This window comes from Marmota monax, unplaced genomic scaffold (assembly GCF_021218885.2).
Source record: "Marmota monax isolate L192 unplaced genomic scaffold, Marmota_monax_Labrador192_F-V1.1 WCK01_AAM20220418_F8-fsc00001, whole genome shotgun sequence".
Classification (NCBI taxonomy): domain Eukaryota; kingdom Metazoa; phylum Chordata; class Mammalia; order Rodentia; family Sciuridae; genus Marmota; species Marmota monax.
Window position 1 is genome coordinate 56,167,852 of NW_026693777.1, and position 24,493 is coordinate 56,192,344.

At 37.4% G+C, this 24,493-nt stretch overlaps 1 protein-coding gene across 4 annotated transcripts in view; it reads right to left on the reverse strand.

Moving 5' to 3' along the window:
• Positions 1–1,141: 1,141 nt before the first annotated feature.
• Dnaaf4 (dynein axonemal assembly factor 4) overlaps positions 1,142–24,493 on the reverse strand; it is a 52,273-nt gene continuing 28,921 nt past the window's right edge. The window contains exons 5-9 of one of the 4 annotated variants that reach the window (XM_046461927.2): positions 23,511–23,656; positions 20,460–20,569; positions 9,592–9,745; positions 7,740–7,845; positions 1,142–3,548 (exon numbers count right to left, since the gene is read on the reverse strand). In XM_046461927.2, the coding sequence (XP_046317883.1) occupies positions 3,439–3,548; positions 7,740–7,845; positions 9,592–9,745; positions 20,460–20,569; positions 23,511–23,656 (626 nt within the window). In that variant the 3' untranslated portion in view covers positions 1,142–3,438. Of the gene's footprint in view, positions 3,549–4,385; positions 4,700–7,739; positions 7,846–9,151; positions 9,436–9,591; positions 9,746–20,459; positions 20,570–23,510; positions 23,657–24,493 lie in introns of those variants that run through there. The other 3 variants (XM_058584825.1, XR_009228401.1, XM_046461928.2) reach the window with 3 other exon arrangements.

Below are 24,493 nucleotides of genomic sequence, written 5' to 3' on the forward strand. Positions count from 1 at the left end.
TCCTCAGCACGCACACACAGCAACTGGTGACTCTGAGAGGCCCCAAGCCCAGGGTTTGCAGCAGTTTTATACATTCTTTGGAGAAGGCAGGGACCCCCACATAACATCATAGCATCTCTTAGCAAATCATCACACACCATGGGAAAATTAAATAACAACTCTAAAACATGATTGGCACATTCACTGGAGGGAACAAGTTGGGGAGGGGTGATTGGTTACTACAAGAGGGGGATTCATTTGAACTGATTGGTTTAAGGGGTGTGCGTGCTGAACTACATGGTTTCCCAACACGTTTTATCAACCACCATGTGGGAGGGTCATCTGGCATCCCAGGTATTTCCCTGTCTCATGCTGATTGGTGGCTGCTAGGGGGTTACTATGGGTTTCCACCTAGCCTGACTGAGTCAGGGACACCTGGCGCAGCAGATCTCTCCTGTTATTTGTAGATAAACCACTTAGCAGGGTGGGAATGTGCCTAGGAGTGCTCTGTGGGTTTTTCCAAGGACAAAGGTCATGTCCCTTCCTTGGACAGGCTTTGCTCTGAGATAGAGGCTGGTTTTTCACTAAATAGGGATACAGATGTGACTCAGTGGTTGAATGCCCCCAAGTTCAATCCCCAGTACCCACCCACCCCCCCAAAAAAAAGACTCAGTATGGTGGCGTGCTCTTACAGTTCTAGCTACGCAGGAAGATAGAAAGTTTGAGGCAAGGCTGGGCAACTCAGACCCTGTCTCAAATAAAAGAATAAGGAAGAAAAAGACTGGGGACGTAGCTTAGAGGTAGAGTACTTGCCTAATATGCGCAAAGCCCTGGGTTCAATCACCCCATAACCACAAGAAAAGAAAGATTTCAACCAATAGGGATATAACTGAACAGTAGAGTGCTTACCTAGTATGTACTAGGCCCTGTGTTCAATAACCCTCATGGAGGTCAGGGGGTGGGGAGTAGTAGTATCCCCTCTCCCAAAAAAGAGAAATTCTGAACAATAATTTTTCACTCTTCTGAGATTTCAATTAATTGCTTAGAATTTAGGAAAATGTTAGTTCCTACTGCTAGGCTGGTGAGTGAATGAATTTGTTATTCCATTATTTAACAAATATGTATGGTAGACAATACAAATGAAGACACAAGTGAAAAACAGTGGCTTTTAAAATTGTTTCAGTTAATACAATTTGGGGTGAAGGAAATTAGCAAATTAATGACGTGACAATTTATGCAATGTATGTACAAAATATTTCAGACATAGAACTGCTCAAGTTGAGGCCAAGGAGATCAGAATTGACTTGACTTGAGAAGATAAAGCTAAATCAAAATCTTTCCCAGCAAATTATTCTTCCCCAGATCCTTCCAAGAGAATGTGACCCTAACAATACTTTCATTTCTGATTTCTGGCCTTCAGAACTGTGAGAGAAATTCTATCATTTTAGCCTTTCCACACCCCACCATAAAAGGTACATTTTAAAAGATACTACTGTTTAAAAAAAAAATACAGCTGTTTTATGATCCATTCAAATGACAGCATCAGGTGATCAAAAACTATAAAAATCTCACCCTGAGACAGGAATTTATGGATAGAATTTCTTTTTTTTTAAATACTGAACTTAAAAAGAGAAGCCCCCAGGAATAGTTGGCCATTAGTATGCTGGAAATAAACCTTTGGAAAGCAAAACAAGCAGCTTCAGAGACCCAGCCACATCCTTGTCCACAGAAAGTAGCCTGTGTGAGGACAATATGCCAAGGACAAAGAAAACTGGTGTCAAACTGTGTGACCCCATCCTGACTCCACCTCACTCCCTAGCTACTGTCCTCTATAATTTATGTGTGTGGAGAGGGTAGAAATGGGGGCTGAACTCAGAAGCATTCTGTCTTTGAGGTACAACACAAATTATTTTGAGACAGGGTCTCACTAAATTGCCCTGATGGCCTCAAATTTGGGATTTTCGTGCCTCAGCCTCACAAATCACTTGGATCACATGTGTACATGACTGTGCCTGTCTTCTATAAATATTAAGACACAAGACTAAGGGGTTACTTCTCACTAGAGATAGTGTAACAGTGGTCCACTTCATGCTTTGAATATAAGCCGCTGCAGTTAATTTTTTAAATGTACTTGTTTCTCTTCCTCTCCCCCCGGCTCCTCCCTAATCTCTACCCTTCTCCAATCTCAGGGAAGGGGAAGAACAAGATTATCTTTCTTCCGCATCCTAGACAGTTAACCTGTCCTTGAGCACACATCCACCTTGGGAACTAATTCAGACTTTGAGGATGGTACCAAAAGATCAGGGAAATGACTACTTCCCAAATTAACAAATGAATTACAACTCTACAGAGAACAGGAATGTAGCCTTGGAGTCACCTATTTAAAAAACCTCTGTTTCCCTTGAAGGGCAGAATCACAGCCTCTGGGGCAGAGTCCTCTGCGATTTTCCTATATTAGCAATGCAATAACCCTTTTTTTCCCCCCTTCTTCTCAAAACCATGTATTTGTTAGCATCCAGCAAAGCAACAACCTTTTCCCCCGCTTTTTCTCAAAACCATGTACTTGTTAGCATCCAGGACAAGGACCAAGCTTTCAGTAACAAAACCAGTAACCTGAAATAACTAGATGATAACCAATCTTTTACTTTCCTATTGTTCTGTTTCCCTGTGCGCACATTATAAGGAAGATAACTTTGTTCTGTTTCTGCTTTCTTTAGTTCTTCTGTGCTTATAAAACCAACCTCTTCTGCTCAGCTCACTGGAACACTTATTCTATTTTAAGAAATGAAGTGTTGTCCAGTTGGAACAACACTGGAAGTACAAAACAAAGTCAAACAAGATCTGTAAGCTAAATCTGTTATAATTTTGTTTTTTGACAACAGCCTATAACTAAAGTTGAGGATAAGGTTTTTCAAGTAATTGTTTTACCAGGGCTGAATTAGTCTAACCTCAAACAGCAGATAGTAGAGTATTAAAGAAAAATAAGTTTCTGAGCATTTGGAAATTAACTAAAAAACATATCAATATTTATTACACCAAAGCAATCATTCAGACAATGAAATAGTATTTTTAATAAAACAAAAATACCAACTAAGCACAAACTTTTTAAAACAAATTCTACCTTGTTAAACATTAAAAATCAGTAAGTGTTCTGGAGTCAAACAATTTTGTTAAAAGAACAAGTATAATTCAGTTTTTTAAAAAGTATAAATTGCCTGCTAATGTGAGGAAGCAAACTATTAAAATAGATTATTCTTATTTTGATTTACTTATTCAAAAATGATTCAAAGCAAACATTTCTTTTTCTGTAGATTTATAATATTTTCCCCTCTTCACAAAGAGTACTAAAGAGTATGCACAATCAGCCATAATATGTACAAATAGTCCTAGTCTCTCCAGTTATTTTTGAAAAACATAAAATAATACCTAATGCTAGCACCTAGTCGCTTCTTGAAGTCATTAAGATTTTAATTCTGTTCCTTGAATTATATTCCGAATCTTCTCAGCATCATTTTGCACAATTTTGTTAGCTGGATCAATCTTAAGTGCAGCTTCATAATCCTGTAGGCCTACGTTAAACAGCAATTATGATTAATAAGTAATTTATATGTATTTGTCTTATCTAGATGACATCTCCCCCGCACTAGTACTAGGCAAGTGTTCCACCTCTTAGTTACATCTCAGCAGCTCAGGAGGCGAGACAGGATGATAGCAAGTTCGAGACCAGCCTCAGCAATTTAGAGAGGCTCTAAACAACGCAGTGAGACCCTATCTCAAAATTACAAATAAAAAGGCCTGTAATCCCAGTGGCTGGGAGACTGAGACAGGAGGATCACAAGTTCAAAGCCAGCCTCAGCAAAAGCGAGGCACTAAGCAACTCAGTGGGACCCTGTCTCTAAATAAAATACTAAATAGGTATGGAGATGTGGCTCAGTAGCGAAGTGTTCCTGAGTTCAATTCCTGGTAACCCCCAACCCCCAGGAAAAAAGAAAGGCTGGGAATGTAGCTCAGTGGTAAATTGCCCCTGGGTTATATCCCCATTTCCCCCACCCAAATAAAATAAAAATAATAAAAAGTAACCTGTAATCCCCGTGACTCCAGAGATTGAAGTAAGAGGATAACAAATTCTAGGCCAGGTGAGCGCAGTGGCACATGCCTGTGATCTCAACCACTTGGAAGGTTGAGGAAGGAGAATCAGAAGTCCAAACCCAGCCTCAGCAATTTAGTGAGTGCCTAAGCAACTTAGGGAGACCTTGTCTCAAAATAAAAAAAAAATTAAAAGCGCTGGTGATGTGGCTCAGTGGTTAAGGGCCCCTGGTTTCAATCACAAGTACAAAAAAAAAAAAAAAAAAAATCTAGGGGCTGGGGATGTGGCTCAAGCGGTAGTGCGCTCGCCTGGCATGCGTGCGGCCCGGGTTCGATCCTCAGCACCACATACAAAGATGTTGTGTCCGCCGAAAACTGAAAAAAAAAAAAATCTAGGCCAAACTGGGTGAGCCCCTATCTTAAAATAAAATATAGAAGGACTGGGGAATGTAGCTCGGTGGTAAACAACCCCTGGGTTCAATCCCCAGTGCTGAAAAAAAAATTAAATTAAAATTAGAAAAAGAGGGGCTGGGGCTGGGGCTGGGGTTTAGCAGTAGCAAACTTGCCTGGCATGTGTGAGGTACTGGATTCAATTCTTAGCACCACATATAAATAAATAAAGGTCTATCAAAAACTAAAAAAAAAAAAAAATTAATTAGAAAAAGAAAAGAAACCATATAAAGTATGATTCAGGACAATCCCTAGGTTTCAAATCAGTTTTCCATCTTCCATAGTACCTATGAGACTAGAAATTTTTCAGTGATTTGGGGAATAATCATGATTTCATTCAGGGTTCAATAAGAAGCAGTTATTTTAAATTCAAGCACAAATAAGCTAACAGCTTAAGTCATTAACATTTGAATAAACTCAATAAAATTTACATACCCAAAGTCTACTTTTATCACTTCAATGAAAAAAATAATAAATATATCTTACTTAGATATATTTCTAGATTTTTCTTTTTGGCAGAGCAGGGGATGTTGAGATTTGAACCCAGGCCTTTTCACATGCTAGGAAGATGCTCTAACACTAAGCTACAGCTCTGATCTGAAACTCAATTGATATTTATACTCACAGAGTACACTATAGTATGTGCTTTTTTTTTCTGTAGTTATCTACAGTAAAGTTCTTTAAGGAAAATTTGTTTCAAAGAAAAACACTGTGGATTATTTAATAAGAAGAAGTAACTCCATCTCAATCTTTATCCAAAAAGCAAATGGAAAGAATATTTGGGGGGGAACAAGGAAAACTCAGTTCTAGTTCCAAGTGTCTGCTATGCCACTCACTTCAGGCAAATTACTTAACTTCTGCCATCCTCTATTTTTTCATCTTAAAAAAGAGGGTTCCCTGTAGCGCAAAAATATCTAGGTTGCTATAATTTCTTTCTTTCTCCCTCTTTACATAATGTTTTATTTTATTTATTTTTTAACTTATTTATTTATTTATTTTGAGTACTGGGGATTAAACTCAAGGGCCCTCAGTTGCCCAGGCTGGCCTAGAATTCACAATGACTCAGACACCCCAATATCTAGGACTGCCAGCATCCACTACTGTTCCCAGTTTCATGTTGATACTTTTTCATTCTCTTTCTCTCTCTCTCTCTCTCTCTCTCTCTCTTTTGGTACCGGGAATTCAATCCAGGGACACGTTAGCTACATCTCCAGCACTTTTTTACTTTTTTATTTTGAGACAGGGTCTCACTAAGTTGCTGAGGCTGGCCTCAAACTTGCGATCCTCCTGTTTCCTGCCTCCTCCTGAGTTGCTGTGAATACAGGCATGTGCCACCACATCAGCTTCATGTTGTTATACTTTCTAAAGAGTTCTTTACATTCCCGTCTTGATTATTATTATCCATATGAAGTTGGATATGATATTTAAAAAAATGTGGCATATAAACCTAATTTGGATAAGACATTAAAAAGGGATGTAGCATATAAACCTAATTTGGATACTTTGGTTAGAAAAATGATAGAATAAAATTTAATAACAAAATCAGAAATAAAATGTACAGGCTGAAGCTCATTTCTTGGAAATGCATCATTAAGAAGCAGCCTTTAATCGCTGAGTAAAGGGAAGCTAAATGGGCATCTGGATAAGGAGGCATGAGAAGAGGAATGTTGAAGGTAAACTTTTTGGTATTGAACCAGGGCCTCATGCATGCTGGGTAAGTGCTCTTGTGACCTAGCCACCTCCCAACCCTTCTAAATATATTAAAAATGAAAGAATTAGCCACGCATGGTACTCAGGAGGCCGAGGCAGGAGGCTTGCAAGTTCAAAGTCAGCCTCAGCAATTTAGCAAGGCCCTAAGCAACTCAATGAGAATGAGACCCTGTCTCTAAATAAACACAAAAAGGCTGGGGTTGTGGCTCAGTGGTTAAATGCCCCTGAGTTCCATCCCTGGCACCAAAAAAAGAAAGAAGGAAAAGAAAAAGTTAAAATAAAAGAAATTCTATGACTTCTAAATGCCTTGGGTTAAATTATGGACCTTAGTAGAGTATCACAAAGAAAAGCAATGTTTATAAATTGTGATAGATAATTTCTGAGTTTGTGTGGGCATGTGCGTGCACATGCATATGTGTATGCTTATAAAGTATAAAATATACACACACTGTTTTTTGTGGGGTTTTTTTCCCACTAAGCATTGAACCCAAGAGAGCTCTATCACTGAACTATATTCCTAGCCCTTTATATTTTTTATTTTGAAACAAGGTCTTACTAAATTGCCAAGTAGCTGCAAACTCTTGAACCTACTGCCTCAGACTCCTGGATTGGTGGGATTACAGACATGTACCCCTGTGCCAGGCAGGTCTGACTATCTCAAGTGAATCATTTATACAGTTTATTACATATCTATCTATAGAAATATTGTCTGATAATACAGCATGTTCCCAGACCTAAACTCATTGTTCACATCTTGTTCTAATTCTCTTCTACAATTAATTTCTTTATTTACTTATTTATTTTTGCAATGCTGGGTACCAAACCCAGAACTAGGCAAGCACTCTTCTACTCTACCACTCTACTACATCCCCAGCCCTACAATGAACTTTTAAAATATAATTTCAAAATAACTTTTTATTTAATCAGATAGGTTGCAAAGAATAAATTAAATGCTAAAAATCTTTTTAAAATGGAGTCCTAAAAACTCATGATCCCAGCTGGGCATGATGGCACATATCTATAATCTCAGCTACTTGGGCAGTCTGAGTTAGGAGGATCGCCAGTTCTAGGCCAACCTGGACAATTTCTTGAGACCTTGTTTCAAAATTTAAAAAAAAAAAAATTAAGGGCTGGAGATGTAGTTCAGTGGTGGACCACTTGCCTAGCATATGTGAAGCCCTGGGTTCAAATTCCAGTATGAAAAAACAATCATGATCTTTTAATAATCCCAATGACTTTTTTATGAGAGTAGATGTGAATGTTAAAACATTTCTACAAGCTGGACACAGTATCACATGTACCTGTCAGCTACTGAGGAGGCTGAGACAGGAGGATCACAAGTTCTAAGCCAGCTTGACAATTTAGTGAGCCCTCATCTCAAAATAAAATTTAAAGGATTAGGGCATAGGTCAGTGGTACAGCAGTTGCCTAGCATGTATGAGGCTCTGGGTTCAATCCCCAGTATGGCAAAAATAGAGAAAGCAAACAAAACCCATTTTCTATCAATTTTTTACCTTCTACATACAATTCCAGTTGACAGAATGCTGTTCCACGTCGTACATGTGCCTTCATTCTTGCATTAGCATTGTCTGCAACATGTGGTGTCAGTAACTCCAGAGCCTTACAAAACACATACATAATTAACAAGATAAAGACATAACTTCCTAATTTAAACTTAAACAAAAACATGGTAAAAATATGAACTTCAAAACATGCCTTAAGCCTTCACCCACTTAAATTTTTGGCTTAGCAGATACAGTAATTTATAAAATACATACATTTATGTTAAACAATTTAAGGAATTCTTCAATTATTTCTGTATGGGATTATACTCCCTCACGGAATGATTTGTTTTCTTTGGTGCATGCACCTTTACTAGCAGGAATGATTAAGTAGCATTTGGGATCTTTTGTATTTGGATTGGGTGACTCAGTTTATTCTTTCATTCAATAAATATTTGTGCACAAAATTGTGTTAGTCAAAGGAAAGCTGGATTGAAAAAATATTATAAGTTCAAAGTTTGAAGATATGCTTTTTTCTTCCATATCCTCAATCTCAAGGAGCCACATACAAGACTTTGCTTGTGACATGCTCAATAAAAGAAGTTACCTTGATATGGAAAAAAAGAAAAAGCTGTAGAGTTTAAGATAGTCTAATTGACTCTAAAAATGAAAAAAATGATTATGGAAATATTCTTTTACTATGCAAATGGCAGAAATAACAAAGGAATACTAAGTGTTCTTCCTTGTACCTGTAAAACTTTAATAATAAAACAGCACAACTGACAACCTTTTACCAATTTCCTTATGAATTCCAACTGTTATGCCATGCTAATGCATAATAATAATTGAAGGTGATTTCTAATCTAACTCAAAATTTTTTAAAAATGCCATTTCATAGTCCATTTTTTAAAAAATTATTTTAAAAAGTAATAAGGCAAGACAATTCTTTAAATCCTTGAGATTCAATTGTTTAAATTTAAAAATAGAAAAAAAAAGCATAATTTCCTTCCTTCCTCTTTTTGTTGTAGTTGTGTTGAATGTCCTCTACCATATATCCCCAACCAAGAGCTTTATTTATTTATTTATTTTAATTTATTATATATGATAGAATGCATTACAATTCATATTACACATATAGAGCACAATTTTTCATATTTCTGGTTGTATATAAAATATACTCACACCATTCATGTCTTCATACATGTACTTAAGGTAATGAAGTCCATCACATTCCACCATCTTTTTTACCCTCCCTTCCCCTCCCACCCCTTTGCCCTATCTAGAGTACCTCTATTCCGCCCATGCTCCCTCTCCCAACCCCACTATGAATCAACCTCCTTATATCAGAGAAAAAAATTGGCATTTGTTTTTTTGGGATTGGTTAACTTCACTTAGCATTATATTCTCCAACTCCATCCATTTACCTGCAAATGCCATGATTTTATTCTCTTTTATTGCTGAGTAATATTCCAATGTGTATATATACCACATTTTCTTTATCCATTCATCTATTGAGGGACATAGAGGTTGGTTCCACAGTTTAGCCTTTGTGAATTGTGCTGCTATAAACATTGATGTGGCTGTGTCCCAGTAGTATGCTGTTTTTAAGTCTTTTTGGTATAGACGGAGGAGTGGGATAGCTGGGTCAAATGGTTGTTCCATTCCCAGCTTTCCAAGGAATCGCCATACTGCTTCCGTATTGGCTGCACTAATTCCAATAAATAGGAGAATAACAATTTTGTGAATGTGTGCTGGGGATAGAACACAGAGCCTCACACACAAGGTCACTAATCTATATACCCATCCACAAAGGATAATAATTTTAAACCACCATATATAAATAAATAAATAGATAAATATATACCTTAGAAGAATCTTCAATGGCCTTGTGTAAGTTTTTTAGTTTTAGGTGGCAAGCAGCCCGATTCAAATATAATAGAGGAATCTTGTTATTCAGTCTTATGGCTAAATTGTATGCATTAATAGCTGCCAAATAGTCCTCTGTTGCAAACAATTTGCTAATAAAACAAAAATGGAAAAGAAAGACAAAATAACATTGAAACAGAAACAGAGAAGTAATATCAATTATATTTGGCAGAGGGGATGGCTTACCTCCTTTTTTATTCCCTGCAGGATGGACATTGTTGATTACACTTACTATTTCTCCACACACACAGCATCCAACCTGAAAAGGAGGGGTTTCACCTCCCTCCCCAAAAGTAGTCAACAATAGGTTAAGCCAGTAAGCATATTTTCATCCTTCTTGCTATAATGATTGATTCAAGGATGGGCTTGTGACTTAAGTTGGTATATTCTGAATGAAGCTATGATTTTGGTTTCAAAGTTGGAGAAAAGTTGAGAAAACTCCCCATGCTCGATGTGCATGAGGAGACCTAGATTGTTGCTGTTCATTTTTTCTTTTTTTTTTTTTTTCAGTACTGGGGATCAAACCCAGGGCCTCATGCATGCTAGACAAGTATTCTGCCACTAAGCCACAGCCCTACTGTTCATTTTTAACACACTAGGAAAAACTACATTTAGAATAAAGCTGATATAATGGAAATATAAAAAGAATTAAAAGGCAGAAAGAAACTCCGTCTTTTGTGATACAGGTAAGGGATTAGATCAAGCTTTACCTGAAATGCGAAATGCATTTATTATTTTGCTTATAAAAGCAAATGCATTCCTTTTAATAAAAAGCCAGTATTATAGTCGGGCCTGGTAGTTCACTCCTGCAATCCTAGCTACGCAGGAGGATTGAAAGTTCAAGGCCAGGGCTGAGGTTGTGGCTCAGCGGCAGAGTGCTTGCCTAGCACTCTGGGTTCGATCCTCAGCACCACATAAAAATAAATAAATAAAGGTTTTGTGTCCCACTACAAAAAATAAATATTTTAAAAAAAGAAAGAAAGAAAAAGAAAGTTCAAGGCCAGCCTCAACAACTTAGGGAGACTCTGCCTTAAAAAAAATGTATTTTTTTTAATGATGGGAGATACAGGTCAGAGCACTTGCCTAAAGTGTGAAAGGTCCTGGGTCTAAACTCTAGTACAAAAAAGAAAAAAAAAGCCAGTATCAGTGTATCTTATGAAAGTACATCAACCAATACAACTTAGCACTCAGAACAGAATAAGGACAGGCATGATGCATACTAAATAAAATGACAAGTTAGGCCATACTAGGTACTGTACTTATAGAGTTTTCCAGAGAAAAAGAATTAAAAGGACATATACAGTTATGTACCACATAACAATGTTTCAGTCAATAATGGATTACACATAAAATGGTTGTTTCTTAAGATTATTATCACCTAGTGATGTCATACCCATCTGAGTTTGTGTAAGAATACTCCATGATGTTCACATAATGACAAAATCATCTAATGACATATTTCTCAGAACATATCCTGGTCATTAACCAATTCATGACTTATAGATGTATAGAAAAAAATTCATTATGAGGGATTGGCTCATACAGTTATGGAGGCTGAGAAGTCCCAAGACCTGGCACCTGCAAACTAGACACCAAAGAAAACCAGTGGTATAGTTCTAATGAAAGCCCAAAGCCTGAGACCTAGGGGAGCCAATGGTATAAACCCTGGGTGTGAAGGCCTGAGAACAACTGTGCTGATGGCCAAGAGCAAAAGATGGGTGTCCTAGCACAAAAAGAATAAATTTGTCCTTCCTCTGACTTCTATAATGTCTCATTGCAAGGCAAGATTTGTCAGCTTTGCTTGTAATACTCTTATGAAAAAAAAAATTGTTTTCCTTAAGATTGGCCTTCCTCAACTTTGGTGCAAAACCTCTTTGTATACAGCACCCACCTGGGCTCACCTCTGTATTGACTTGATGGGCAAATGGAGCAGCCAACATGAAGCTCATGCTACTTGCTGTGTCTTGCATAATAATATCCATTGTCTCTGGCCTCCGTGAGACTTCTGTGTTGTTGTTAGTGTGTGTGTGTGTGTGTGTGTGTGTGTGTGTGTTTCATTTTTTATTTTTTGTTTGCAGTATTGGGGTTTAAATCCAATGGCACTCTACCACTGAACTACATCCCCATCCTTTTATTTATTTATTTATTGGTACTAGGAATTGAATCCAGGGGTGCTTAAACACTGTGCCACAACCACAACCCTTTTTATATTTTATTTTGACAAAGGGTCTCACCAACATTGCTCAGGACCTCACTAAATGGCTGAGGCTGGCTTTGAACTCATTATTCTCCTGCCTCAGCCTCCCTAGCTGCTGGGATTACAGGCATGTGCCACCACACCCGGCCTTTTTAATTATTTATTTCGACATAGGATCTCACTTGTTTTGTCTAAGCTGGCTTGGAACTTGCAATTCTCCTGCCTCAGCCTCCTGCGTCACTGAAATTACAGGAATATGCCACATCCAGCTCAATCTCTTGTGTTCAAGAGTGTGGTGGGCTAATCCCTCATAGTTCTTGTAGAGGCATAGACCCAAACTAAAGTATTGTAAGAAATTCAATTTGGAAAGTAGAAACTGTGTACTATATTGGGAGCAAATAGTAACAGGTGGTTAAGAATCTGCATGAAAAACCAGGAGGTTAAAGCAGAAGGATCACAAGTTTGAAGCAAGCTTCAGCAACTTAGCAACCTGTTTCAAAATTAAAGTTAAATTTAAAAAATTTTTAAATTAAAGGGGTTGAGGATGTTGCTCACTGGTACAGCACTTGCCTAGCATGTTCAAGGATTTATATTTAGTTCCCAATAATGCAAGAAAAAAAAGTCCAATGTAAAGTAAAAGAACATCCAACAAGCAGATGGAATCCAGCTGCAGAAAATTCAGAAACAGCAAAAGCAAAAAGTCTGACTAGCATAAGTTGGCACTAGAAGCAAGGAGCAGTTTCCCACATACTAAACTGGGATTTGGAATCATAATTACCCTGGGTGGCAAGAGGAAAAGCAAAAGCAAAGCACAGCCTCAATTTTAAAATGACTGGGTTTTTAGGTAGACTACAAAACCTGACACTTAGAGAAAATTTAAAAAAAAAATTTAGACACTAGAGTTTGGGTAGAAGGTAAATTTACATAGCAACAATAATAAGATGCTAGATGCTAGACTGTAGAGTTATATATATATATCCTAATATCCTCTAATGTTAGAATTTGAGAGTGTGAGGTATGCAGATGGGATTCGAGTGACCCTAATATGGGGAAAGAAGAGATTTTAAGTATATAGCACAAAAAAACTCATGCTAAATATCAAGCACAAAGTAATGTCAAAGGGATAAAACAATGGTTCATCTCTCTCATATGACATAGGTATCTGGAAAAGTAGTTATTAAAGTTATTTACCAATTCTGAGCCATATATACCTATTAAATAACATCATACCATGTATATACTTATATTAGAACACACAGACTATTTTATGTGAGATGTTCTCAATAAAGTTATTCAGGCCAGGTGTGGTGGCATATACCTGTAATCGTATCTACTCAGGAGGCTGAAGCAGGAGAATTGCAAGTTCATGGCAAGGCTGAATTCAGCAAGACCCTGTCTCAATATTTTAAAAATTTAGCTGGGCGAGGTGGTGTACACTTGTAAAAATCCCAGCAACTTGGGATGCTGAGGCAGGAGGATCATGAGTTCAAAGCCAGCCTCAGCAACTTATCAAGGCCCTAAGCAACTCAGTAAGACCCTGTCTCTAAATAAAATACAAAAAAGGGTGGGGATGTGGCTCAGTGGTTGAGCACCCCTGGGTTTAATCCCTGGTACAAAATTTTTTTTTTTTTTTTAATTTAGCAGGACATAGTGGTCCAAGCCTGTAATCCCAGCAACTTGGGAGGCTAAAGCAAGAGGATTGCAAGTTCCAAGCCAGCCTCAACAATTTAGCAAGGCCGGGCTGGGGATGTGGCTCAAGCGGTAGCGCGCTCCCCTGACATGCGTGCGGCCGGGGTTCGATCCTCAGCACCACATACAAACAAAGATGTTGTGTCCGCAGAGAACTAAAAAAAAAATTAAAAAATTCTCTCTCTCTCTCTCTCTCTCTCTCTCTCTCTCTCTCTCTCACTCTCTCTTTAAAAAAAAAAATTTAGCAAGGCCCTCAGCAACTCAGTGAGACCCTGTCTTAAAAAAATAAAAAATTCTGAGTATGTACTCAGTGGTAAAGTACCCCTCTCTCCAGTGTAAATAATAATAATAATAAAATTTAAAAAGGGCTGGGCATGTAGCTCAGTGCTAGAGCACTTTCCAAGCATGCATGAGGCACTGGTTTCAATCCTCAGTACCACAAAGAGAAAGAAAAAAAAAAAAAGGAGCTATCCACAATACTATTTGCAAAGGTAAATACTTTCATGAGCAAATAAAATCACTTGATTTTTATATATATATATATATATATATATATATATATATATATATATATATATATATATATATAAATAATATATATAATACCTTTTTAAAGGTAGCTCTGGTGTTTAAGACACAGCAGTAGAAGGCTAGGTAAAGAAAGATGAAAACATTCTGTTTTTTTCTAAGAATGCTTTCACGTGTTGTGGAACAGGTACTGGGAATTGAACACAGGGGCCTCACATACTTGCTAGGGAAGCACTCTACCACTGAGCTATATATCCCCAGCATATTTATTTATTTATTTTAAATTTTCTTTCTTTTTTAAAAATATCTTTTTAGCTGTAGATGGACACAATACCTTTATTTTATTTTTATGTGGTACTGAGGATCAAACCCAGTGCCTCCCACACACGAGGCGAGCACTCTACCACTGAGTTAAGACCCCAAGCCCCTTTTTATTTTTTGAGACAATCGGGTCTCACTAAATTGTGATCTTTCTGCCTTAGTCTCCCTAGGCACTGGGATTACAGGCATGCAGTAACCCCAGCCCATTTTTTGTTTTATATTTTCAGACAGGACCATGTTATCTTTGGACACTGGTCAAAAAGCAAACCTCTCCCTGTCTTCCTACCAAAGTTCCTATTTGTGGCCTTTTCCAACCCTTAGTCTCTGCACTTTCTCCCTCCTGTTTCTGCTACATCTGTATCAACTCCAAATCCTTTCCAACACCTCAACTTCTCTACAAAATGCTTTCTTAAAATTTATCTGGTTCTTCTCTAAGGGCAGTGCTATTTCTACCACGCTGTTTACTGAGGCCCCTCAATTCCCAATCAGGAGACCTACAGGAATTGGCATTTTCCAGGCTCAATTATGCTAGCTCCATTTCCTCTTGGTCCACTAGACCTCTCACAGCATCTCAACCTTCCTAACAAACCTAAACACCATGGCTTCATATCTGAGGTATTTTCCCATGAGCAATCACTGACCTCTTGTCTTTTACTGTACTTGTTAATCAAAATTCCAACACTGGTTACATATGATGGTGCACACCTATAATCCCAGGTGCTTGGGAAGCTAAGGCAGGAGGACTGCAATTTTGAGGCCATCCTGGATGATTTAGCAAGACAGTGTCTCAAAATAAAAAATGAAAAGGGCTGTAGCTGTAGCTCAGTGGTACAGCACTTGTCTAGTATGTCTGAGGCCCTAGGTTCAATTTGAGTACCACTAAATAAATGAATAAATAATCTCCAATCCTGGTTCAGTAATCTACCTTTTCTGTGCTTAAGTATGAAAGACTGAACACCACTGGAAACAAATCACATAGTTGTACTAACTGGAATCTCTCTGAATTCATGTTCTCTAATCTAGTAGGGCTCTCAACAGAACCCACTAATCAGTATCTCTAGTAACAAATCTATCTAGAGCCACACTTGTCTTTACGTTCTTTCTTCCAATCTCAGAAAATGAAGTGTTTCTGTCCATCCCAAGTTAATTTGCCAGCATTTTCTAGAACAAAGTAAGCAATCTAACAGAACACAATACTCAGCTATATACACTTAGCACTGCACTCTCAGGAAGCAAGGAGGACCAATTCATACCCCCAAAAACAGGGGCTGCCTTTATTAGGGCTAAGTAAATGAAACAAAAGGACTGGAAATGTATTTTCACAAAACAATTATTTATTTATTAATTTTTACATGGAAGTGTATTTTTTTTCATGTGTGAAAAATCTATAGCACTGGTGAGAACACAAGCTTCATATTGCCTAGAATCAAATCCCAAATTCTGTATATCATTTTAGCCAAGACTCTCAAACTCCCTATTCCTGTTTCCACCTTATAAAATGAGTACAATAATATCCAACTGATCAAGTTATTATAGGAATTAAGTGAAATAATTTGTGAAATGCTGCTAGTTCTCTTTATTTTTCTTTTCCTTTTTCTGGTATTGGGGATTAAACCCAGGGCCTTGCACATGTTAGGGAAGTGCTCTACCACTGAGATACATCCTCAGCCCCAAAGCTACTAGTTTCTCTATACACATGTTAAATAAGTGCAAAAACAGTTAGTCCTACCCAACTATAATTATGAGGATTTTCCCCTCTAGTGCTATGGTATTGAACCCAGGGATGTTTCTACCACTAAGATACATCCCTAGCCCTTCTATTTTTTTTTTGTTTGGAGATAGGGGCTTGCTAAATTGCCCTAAACGGCCTCCAACTTGTGATCCTCCTGCTTCAGCCTCCTGAGAAACTGGGATTACAGGCGTGCATAGGTTTGTTTTGTTTCTGAGATAGGGTCTCACTAAGTTGCTTGGGCAGGCCTCAAACTTCTGTGTTCAAGTGATCCTTCTGCTTCAGCCTCCCAAGTAACTGAGAATAAAGGCATGTGCTCACCAAGCCCTGGTCCTGACATGAGAATTTAAGGAACTCTCAATGTCAAAACTTTTGGAAACTATTACAAGCTGTTACCATACTGTGATTATGACAATGGCAGCTTAAAAATAAGAGAATACGGGCTGGGGATGTGGCTCAAGTGGTAGCGCGCTCGCCTGGCATGCGTGCGGCCCGGGTTCGATCCTCAGCACCACATACAAACAAAGATGTTGTGTCCGCCAAATACTAAAAAATAAATATTAAAAATTTAAAAAAAAAAAAAAAAAAAAAAAAAAAAATAAGAGAATACAATTAAAAAACTGTTTTCAAGATTGGTTACAGCTAGGGACAAGGTAGGCAGGAAGACTACAAACTAGGTGAAAACTCAAAGGAGACTTCCATGTAATACATTTAATATATACTAGAGTACTGGGCATGAACTCAGTGGTAGAGTGCTTGCCTATATGTGCTGAGACTCTGGGTTCAATCCCTGGGATTACAGGGAATGAGGTGTGGGGAGAAAGGGGGACTTGTGCAAATTTTTTTAATAAAAGATTTTTTTTGTACTATAAAGTTAATGCAACTTTGAAAAAGAGAAACAAAACTGAACAAAATCAGACAATCCCTCCAACCTTAGCCTTGACCTAAATTTCTCCACTTTTAGAGACATTTCAATGACCTTTTATTTCTCCTTGCCTCTGAATTTATTCAAACCTTTTCTAATCTAAAGAAGAACAAAACAAACAAACAAACCTTTCCTTAAGAGTTTCCACTTCATTTATTTCTAGCAGCATTTTGTGGGTCCTTTAAATGTTACTAGGTGCTATCCTCAGCCCACTGCTGTAAGTCTATACACTATTTTGGGAAATCCGAAGACTTTTTGTTTTTCAGTAGTACTCTCTAGTATTGAATTTAGGGACTGAGCTATATCCCCAGCCCTTTTTACTTTTTATTTTGAGACAGAGTCTCACTAAGTTGCTGAGGCTGCTCTCAAACTTGTGAACTTCTGTTTCAGTCTCCAAGTAGCTAGTATCACAAGTATGTACCACTAACTTTTTTTTTTAATTGTCTTTGTTTTTTGTTTATTTCAGTGCTGAGGATTGAACCCAGGCCCTTGTACATGCTAAACACACACTCTACCACTGAGCTATATTTGCAGCCCATCTTACCTACTCTTATAAATTTACCTACTATTTAAAATGCTGATAACCCACAAATATAATATATCCATAGCGCTGGCCTCTTCCCTGAGTTTCATACTTGTTGCACACTGTCACTGCCTCAGAGACGATCTCAAATTTAACCTATTCAAAATCAAACTTACTAGCATTCCCTTCTAACTAGTTCTTCTTCTAAGTATTCTAAAATTCAGTTGGTGGCATCCCACAATCACTCAAGCTAAAAATGTGGAAGTCACTCACAAGTACTTTTTCTTTCTCACTCCCAACAATCAGTCAAGAATTTCTGAGCTGCTGTATAACTCAGTGGTAGACAGCTTACCTAGCATGCTCAAGGCCCTGGGTTCAATTCCCAACACTGAAAATAATAATAATTTCTGACCATTTTACTCCATAAATATTTCTCAAATCACCCTTTCTCTATAATAGAGGCATAATTCAAAGGCTTTGTCTGGGTTTTTGCAACAAAAAAAGTTTTTCTCTACCTTATGGTCTAACATGTAAGAATCTTACAAGATGAAAAATTGTGCTCTATATGTGTAATATGAATTGTAATGCATTCTGCTGTCATATATAACAAATAAGAATAAAAAAATATAAAAAGAAATAAAGGCCTTCAACTACAACATTAAAAAAAAAAAAGAATCTTACAAGCCTCTATAGCATTTGTCTAGGCTCATTCGTCAATCTCCATAGTGTCAAATTTTATGTTTCAGCAAAGAATAAATTTCCTGTAGTTTCATCATACTATTTCTTGTTTCTGTGTTCTTGTTCATTCTGTCACCTCTGCCTAAAACAAATGCTTTTCTCTATATTCCTCCTAAAACTTAGTTATCATTAAAAGGAATTCAAGTACTATTTTCTGTATAAAGCTTTTTCTCAGCTTACCTTCCTGCCTTTAAGGTTAGGTGCCCCTTTTCCATAATTTCATATTCCTTTCCTCATCTCACTTACTGTACTTCCCATTCAGTATTAAAGTATTTGTGTGTCTCTACCCTGCTCTCTTAGTGCAGTTCCATGCTATAGTCTGGCAAGTCACTGGTAACCAACAGATGTTGATTTAATGGTTGAATAAATGGAGAGGAAGGAAAAAAGGAAGAAGAGATAGAAGAGGAAAGATCACATTAATTTTAGTGTTCAGAATAAGAAGAACCAACCTATCATACCTCAAGCTTCTAACCTTCAGAAAAATTGCCAAATCCACCTAAATGCAACAAACCACCCCCTGGTGTTGTAACAGAAGAAAAGACCAAGAGAAAATATGAGAAAAGAAAAATAGAGATGTTATGTTCCCCAAAAAGATGTCTACATCCTAAAATCCTAATTCCCAGAATTCATGAATATGTTATTTAATATGATAAAAAGGACCCTGCAGGTGTGATTAAGTTAAAGATCTTGAGATAGTTTCCTAAGTTATGAAGGTGGAAGGAACTAATGTTGTCTAATGGACCTTACAAAAGAAAAAAAGAAAGCCGAACATAGTGACACATGCCTGTAATCCCAGCAACTTGGGAGTCTAAGGCAGGAGAATCATAAGTCAAAGACAGCCTCAGTAACTAAGTGAGGCCTTAAGCAACTTAGTGAGACTGTGTCTCTAAATAAAAAACAAAAAGTCAAAAAGGGATAAGGATGTGGCTAAGTGGTTAAGCGCCCCTGGGTTCAATTCCGGGTACCAAAAAAAAAAAAAAAAATCCACAACTTCCTCAAAGTATGAGCTCATATTGCTACCCAGAATACACTACACTTCACTGTTTTTAATAACTGTATTAAAATACTCATGCACAGAACCAAACATAGAAAATAAAATGACAGTTTAGATATAAAATGCAATTTAAAAAATAATTTGGGACTTAATTATTTATAATTTTTTTAATTTGATTTTTTTGTGGTATGGGGACAGTACCCAGGAACACTCTACCAGTAAGCTACATTCCCAGCCCTTTGAATTTTGAGACAAATCTCACTAAGTTGCAGAGGCTGATCTCAAATTTGACCTCAGCCTCCTGAGTAGCTGAGATTAAGGTCATGTACCACCGCACCTGGCAATTAAGTACTTTTTAATAAATAGAAATGAATAATAAAAATAATTATTTTAAAAACTGTTTTTAAGGAAGGTATTAGGAAGGACTTATGCTAAATGTAAAAGTGATTTTAAAAGGGATTTTATTTAATTAATTAATCAATTTTTTTTGGTACTGAGGATCGAATCCAGGGGCACTCAACCACTGAGCCACATCCCCAGCACTTTTTTGTATTTTACTTAAAGACAGGGTCTCACTGAGTTACTGAGGGCCTTGATAAGTTGCTGAGGCTGCCTTTGAACTTGTGATACTCCTGTCTCAGCCTGCTGAGCTGCTGAGATTACAGGTGTGCACCATTATACCCAGCTTTAAAAGGGATGTTAATAAACACCCCAAAAGATGAAATATTTTCATTTATATGACATTTATATTTAAAAATAAGACCCATAGCAGGGAGTGGTGGTGCATGCCTATAATCCCAGAGGCTCGGGAGGCTGAAATAAAAGGATCATGAGTTCAAAGCCAGCCTCAGCAAAAGCAAGGCATTCAGCAACTCAGTGAGATGTTATCTCTAAATAAAATACAAAATATGGCTGTAGATGTAGCTCAGTGGTCAAGTGCCCCTGAGGCCAATCCCCAGTACCAAAAATAAATAAGACCCATATTTGTCATATTATCTGACTTCTTAAGTATGGAGGCCCTGCCTACCTTATTTGCTTATTTGTGTTATCTCTCCTCACTAACAAATACTATAAACACAGAGGTCAAAATATCCAGAAAATGTGATTATTACCAATGCCTACATACATTTTACATCGCATGGTCAGATTTTAAACAACTTACTTTCCTTTCTCCTTCAACCATTCTGGGTTCTTTTCGTCTTCTTTTAAGTCGCAAAATTCAGGAATATCAGTATTCATCGCTTTTCGTGCCTCAGCTTGTTTATGTAGCCACTGAAATGAAAAGGAAGTCTTGGAAAGGACACTGTCTTAGTCTATTTTGTGTTGCTATAACAAAACACCTAAGTCTGGGTACTTACAAAGAAAAGAGGTTCATTTTACTCATAGTTTTGGAGGCTTTTAAGTCTAAGACTGAATGACCCCTACCTGGTCAGGTTCTGGTAAGAGCCTTCTGGCTACATTACAACATGGTGAATGGCATGTGGTGGGTACAAGTGTGAAGGGTGTGGTGAGAGGGAGAGTAAGAGAGAGAGCGAGAGCAGGGTGTGTAGGGTGGGGGATCAAATAAGGAGAAAGGAAGCAGGAGATAGGAAATGGCCAGGCTCCCTGATTTATACTCCACTCTTCAAGACTAGCACTAATCATTTCCAAGGATGGTGTATTCATTACCCAGTCACCTTCTGCTAGGCCTCACCACTTAAAGATCTAACACCACTCAATCAATACCTTTACTTTGGGACCAAGTTTCTAGCATATGAACCTTTGGGGGATGTTATAGTTTGGATCTTAAATGTCCCCCAAAGCCATGTTTTAAAAGGCTTGGTTACAGCCAGGCGTGGTGGCGTATGCTTGTAATCCCAGAGACTCGGGAGGCTGAGGCAGGAGGATCATAAGTTCAGAGCCAGCCTCAACAACTTAGTGAGGCCCTAAGCAACTTAGTGAGAACCTGTCTCAAGATAAAAAATAAAAAGGGCTAGGGAGGGCTGGGGTTGTGGCTCAGTGGTAGAGTGCTTGCCTAGTGAGTGTGAGGCACTGGGTTCCATCTGTGCTGATGGGTTCGATCCTCAGCACCACATAAAAATAAATGAACCAAATAAAGATACCGTGTCCATCTACAACTAAAACACACACACACACACACACACACACACACACATATATATATATATATATATATATTTTTTTTTTTTTTTTAAGGGCCAGGCATATGACTCAGTGGATAAGTGCTCTTGGGTTCAATCCCTGGTACCTGCCGCCTAAAATTTAAAAAAAAATAAACAAAAAGATTGCAGTACTATTGGGAGGAAGAAGAACCTTTAGGAGGTGGGGCCTAATGGAAGGAAGTTAGGTTATTGAGGGTATGACCTTCAAAGGGATACTGGGATCCCAGTCCCTTTACTCTGTCTGTGCTTCCTAGTCAACATGAGGTAAATAGGTCTCCTCCGCCATGTGCTTCCATGTTCTGCCTTACCATAGGACCAAAAGAAACAGGGCCAATCAACAAAGGACTAAAACCTCCAAAACTGTGATCTAAAAATAAATCTTTCCTTCTTATAAGTTGGTTTCCTTTGGTATTTTTTCACAGTGACAGAAAGCTACTGAACATGGGGGACAAACTCTAATCAAACCATATCATATACAAAGATCTGATTTTTTAATTAACAGTTAACTTTAATTTTTTCATCTTCTTTCAATAGATAGAAATATTATTTAGATTTAGAGATTGAATGCTTGTGTCTCACCCCAAATTCATATGTTGTAGCCCCAACCATCAGCGTGATGGTATTTGGAGATGGGACCTTTAAGTGGTAATTAAGTTTAGATAAGATCATGAAGGTAGAACCCCATCATGAGCTTAGTCTCCTTATAGGAAGAGAAAAGCCAGAGTGGTAGCACATGCCTGTAATCCCAGGTACTTGGGATGCTGAGGTAAGAGGATTGTAAATTCAAGGCTAGCCTTAATGAATTTAGCAAGATCCTGTCTCAAAATTTTAAAAAGGTTAAGGATATAGCTCAGTGGCAGAGCACCCTTGGGTTCAATCTTCAGCAGTACAAAAAAAAAAAAAAGTGATCAAAAAGCTCTTCTTCCCCACCATCATGTGAAGGTATATTAAGTAGGTAGTCGTGTACAAACTAGGATGAGGACCCACAACAAAAATCTGGCCATGCTTCCTTCCACCCTGATCTTAAAACCATAATAAAGGAATGTTTGTTGATTAAGCCACTAAATTTGTGATATTTTGATTATAGCAGCCTGAACAGAAAATGCACTAGATGATGATTTTAAACTGTCAGTCTTTATACAAACCCAATCCCAAGTACTGGGGATTCAACTGAGGGCCTTGCATGTGCTAGGAAAGTGAGCTACACCTCCATCCCTTTGACAGGATCTCACTAAGTTGCCCAGGCTGGCCTCCCAAGTAGCTAAGATCTTCAGTTGTTTCCACAGTTTTTTTGTTTTGTTTTGTTTTGTTTTTGGTACTGGGGATTGAACCCAGAGTGTTTTACCACTGAACTATATCCCCAGCCCTTTTTGTTTTTTATTTTTGCTAAGTTGCTGAGGCCAACTTTGAACTTGTGATCCTCCTGCCTCAGCCTCCCCAGCTGCTGGGATTATAGTAGGCATGTGCCACTGTACCTAGTTTGTACAACAACTTTTCAGCTGAGAGAGGAGGCATCAGTCTTGCTTTACAGTAAAAAAATATACTTCTTAGTGTTTATGTAATTAAAGATACAATACTTAAAGTCCAGGGCTCAGAAAGTTTAATGATAATTTTCAAATCTTTTTTTTTTTCTAAAATACATACTGTTCCAAAGTTCACTGATACATTACCGAGGGCTGGGGATATAGCTCAGTGGTAGAGTGCTTGCTAGCATGTACAACGCTATGAGTTAGATCCCCAGCATCACACACACACCAAAAAAAAAAAGAAGAAAATGATGCATCTGATAAAATAAATGATAAGTGCAATAGTTTCTCTTTTAGAATAAATAATAATAATACTTATTAAATCAATGTTGTCTCATCAGTATTTGGGAGTCAACAATAAACCTTCAAAATATACTTTCTCATAAGAAAACATTCATGAATATAGTCATGAAGTCTTTAGTATAATAAATACTTAAAAATACAGAACTAATACAAGTTTTGACAGATGAAATGAAATTAAAGCATTTTAACTGGTATCACTGTAACAAAAGCAAGTGTATCTACCTCCTCTTCTTCTGCTACTTTTGATTCACGGAGTGCAGTTGGGAATACTCGAGGGGTGAAGTTGATTTTAATATTTCCAACAGATCGAGGTGCAGGAATACAGTCTTCCTTTAACTTCCCCAAAAATATATTTTCTGAATTTCTCTCTTCAAAAGCAATGTAGAAATAAATCATTTATTTCTCACTTTCTAGTTAACAAATTGACTTCTAAGATGATTACACATCTAAGTTAATTCTGAAATCCTAAACAAATGAACCAAAAATATTTTCTTCAAAAAGAAATATAAAATAACATGGCAAGGGCTGGTGTTGTGGCTCAGTTGTAAAGCACTTGCCCAGCATGTGTGAGGCCCTAGGTTCAATTCTCAGCACCACATATAAATAAATGAATAAAATGAAGGTCCATCAACAACTAAAAAGTTATTTTAAAAAATAACATGACAGCTAATCTATTCTTTAATCAATAACTCCATTACTCTTCTAGGATTCTCTTTATTGAACCACAATGTTGAATTTACATCATTTCTAAAAAAGGGCACTTAGACAACTCTACATCAACTCTAGAGGAAGCACCTATGCAAAGCCATCATTGTCAATACTACCTTAACTTTCTTACACTCTATGACAATATCTCCCACACATTTCCTTGTAAGAGTGTAAGTTTTTCATCCATCAAAGAGAGGAAATGAGAAAAAGCAAAGAATACTAATGAAAGGCTAAACATTTTTATAAAGGTGATGTGCTGTAATGACTGTTAAGTTCATATAACAGAAATTGGAATATAACCTATTTGAATAAAGAAAAGGTAGCTTAAAAACAACAGCAACAACAATAAAAAGCAAACTATCAATAAAGGACCAAAAATATGATACACAGGCTTAAACGCAAATATTAAAACTGGTGAAAAAAAAAAAGATTTGCAAGAAATAGGATAGGGCCAGGTAGAATGCCACATGCCTGTAACGGTAGCGATTCAGGAGTCT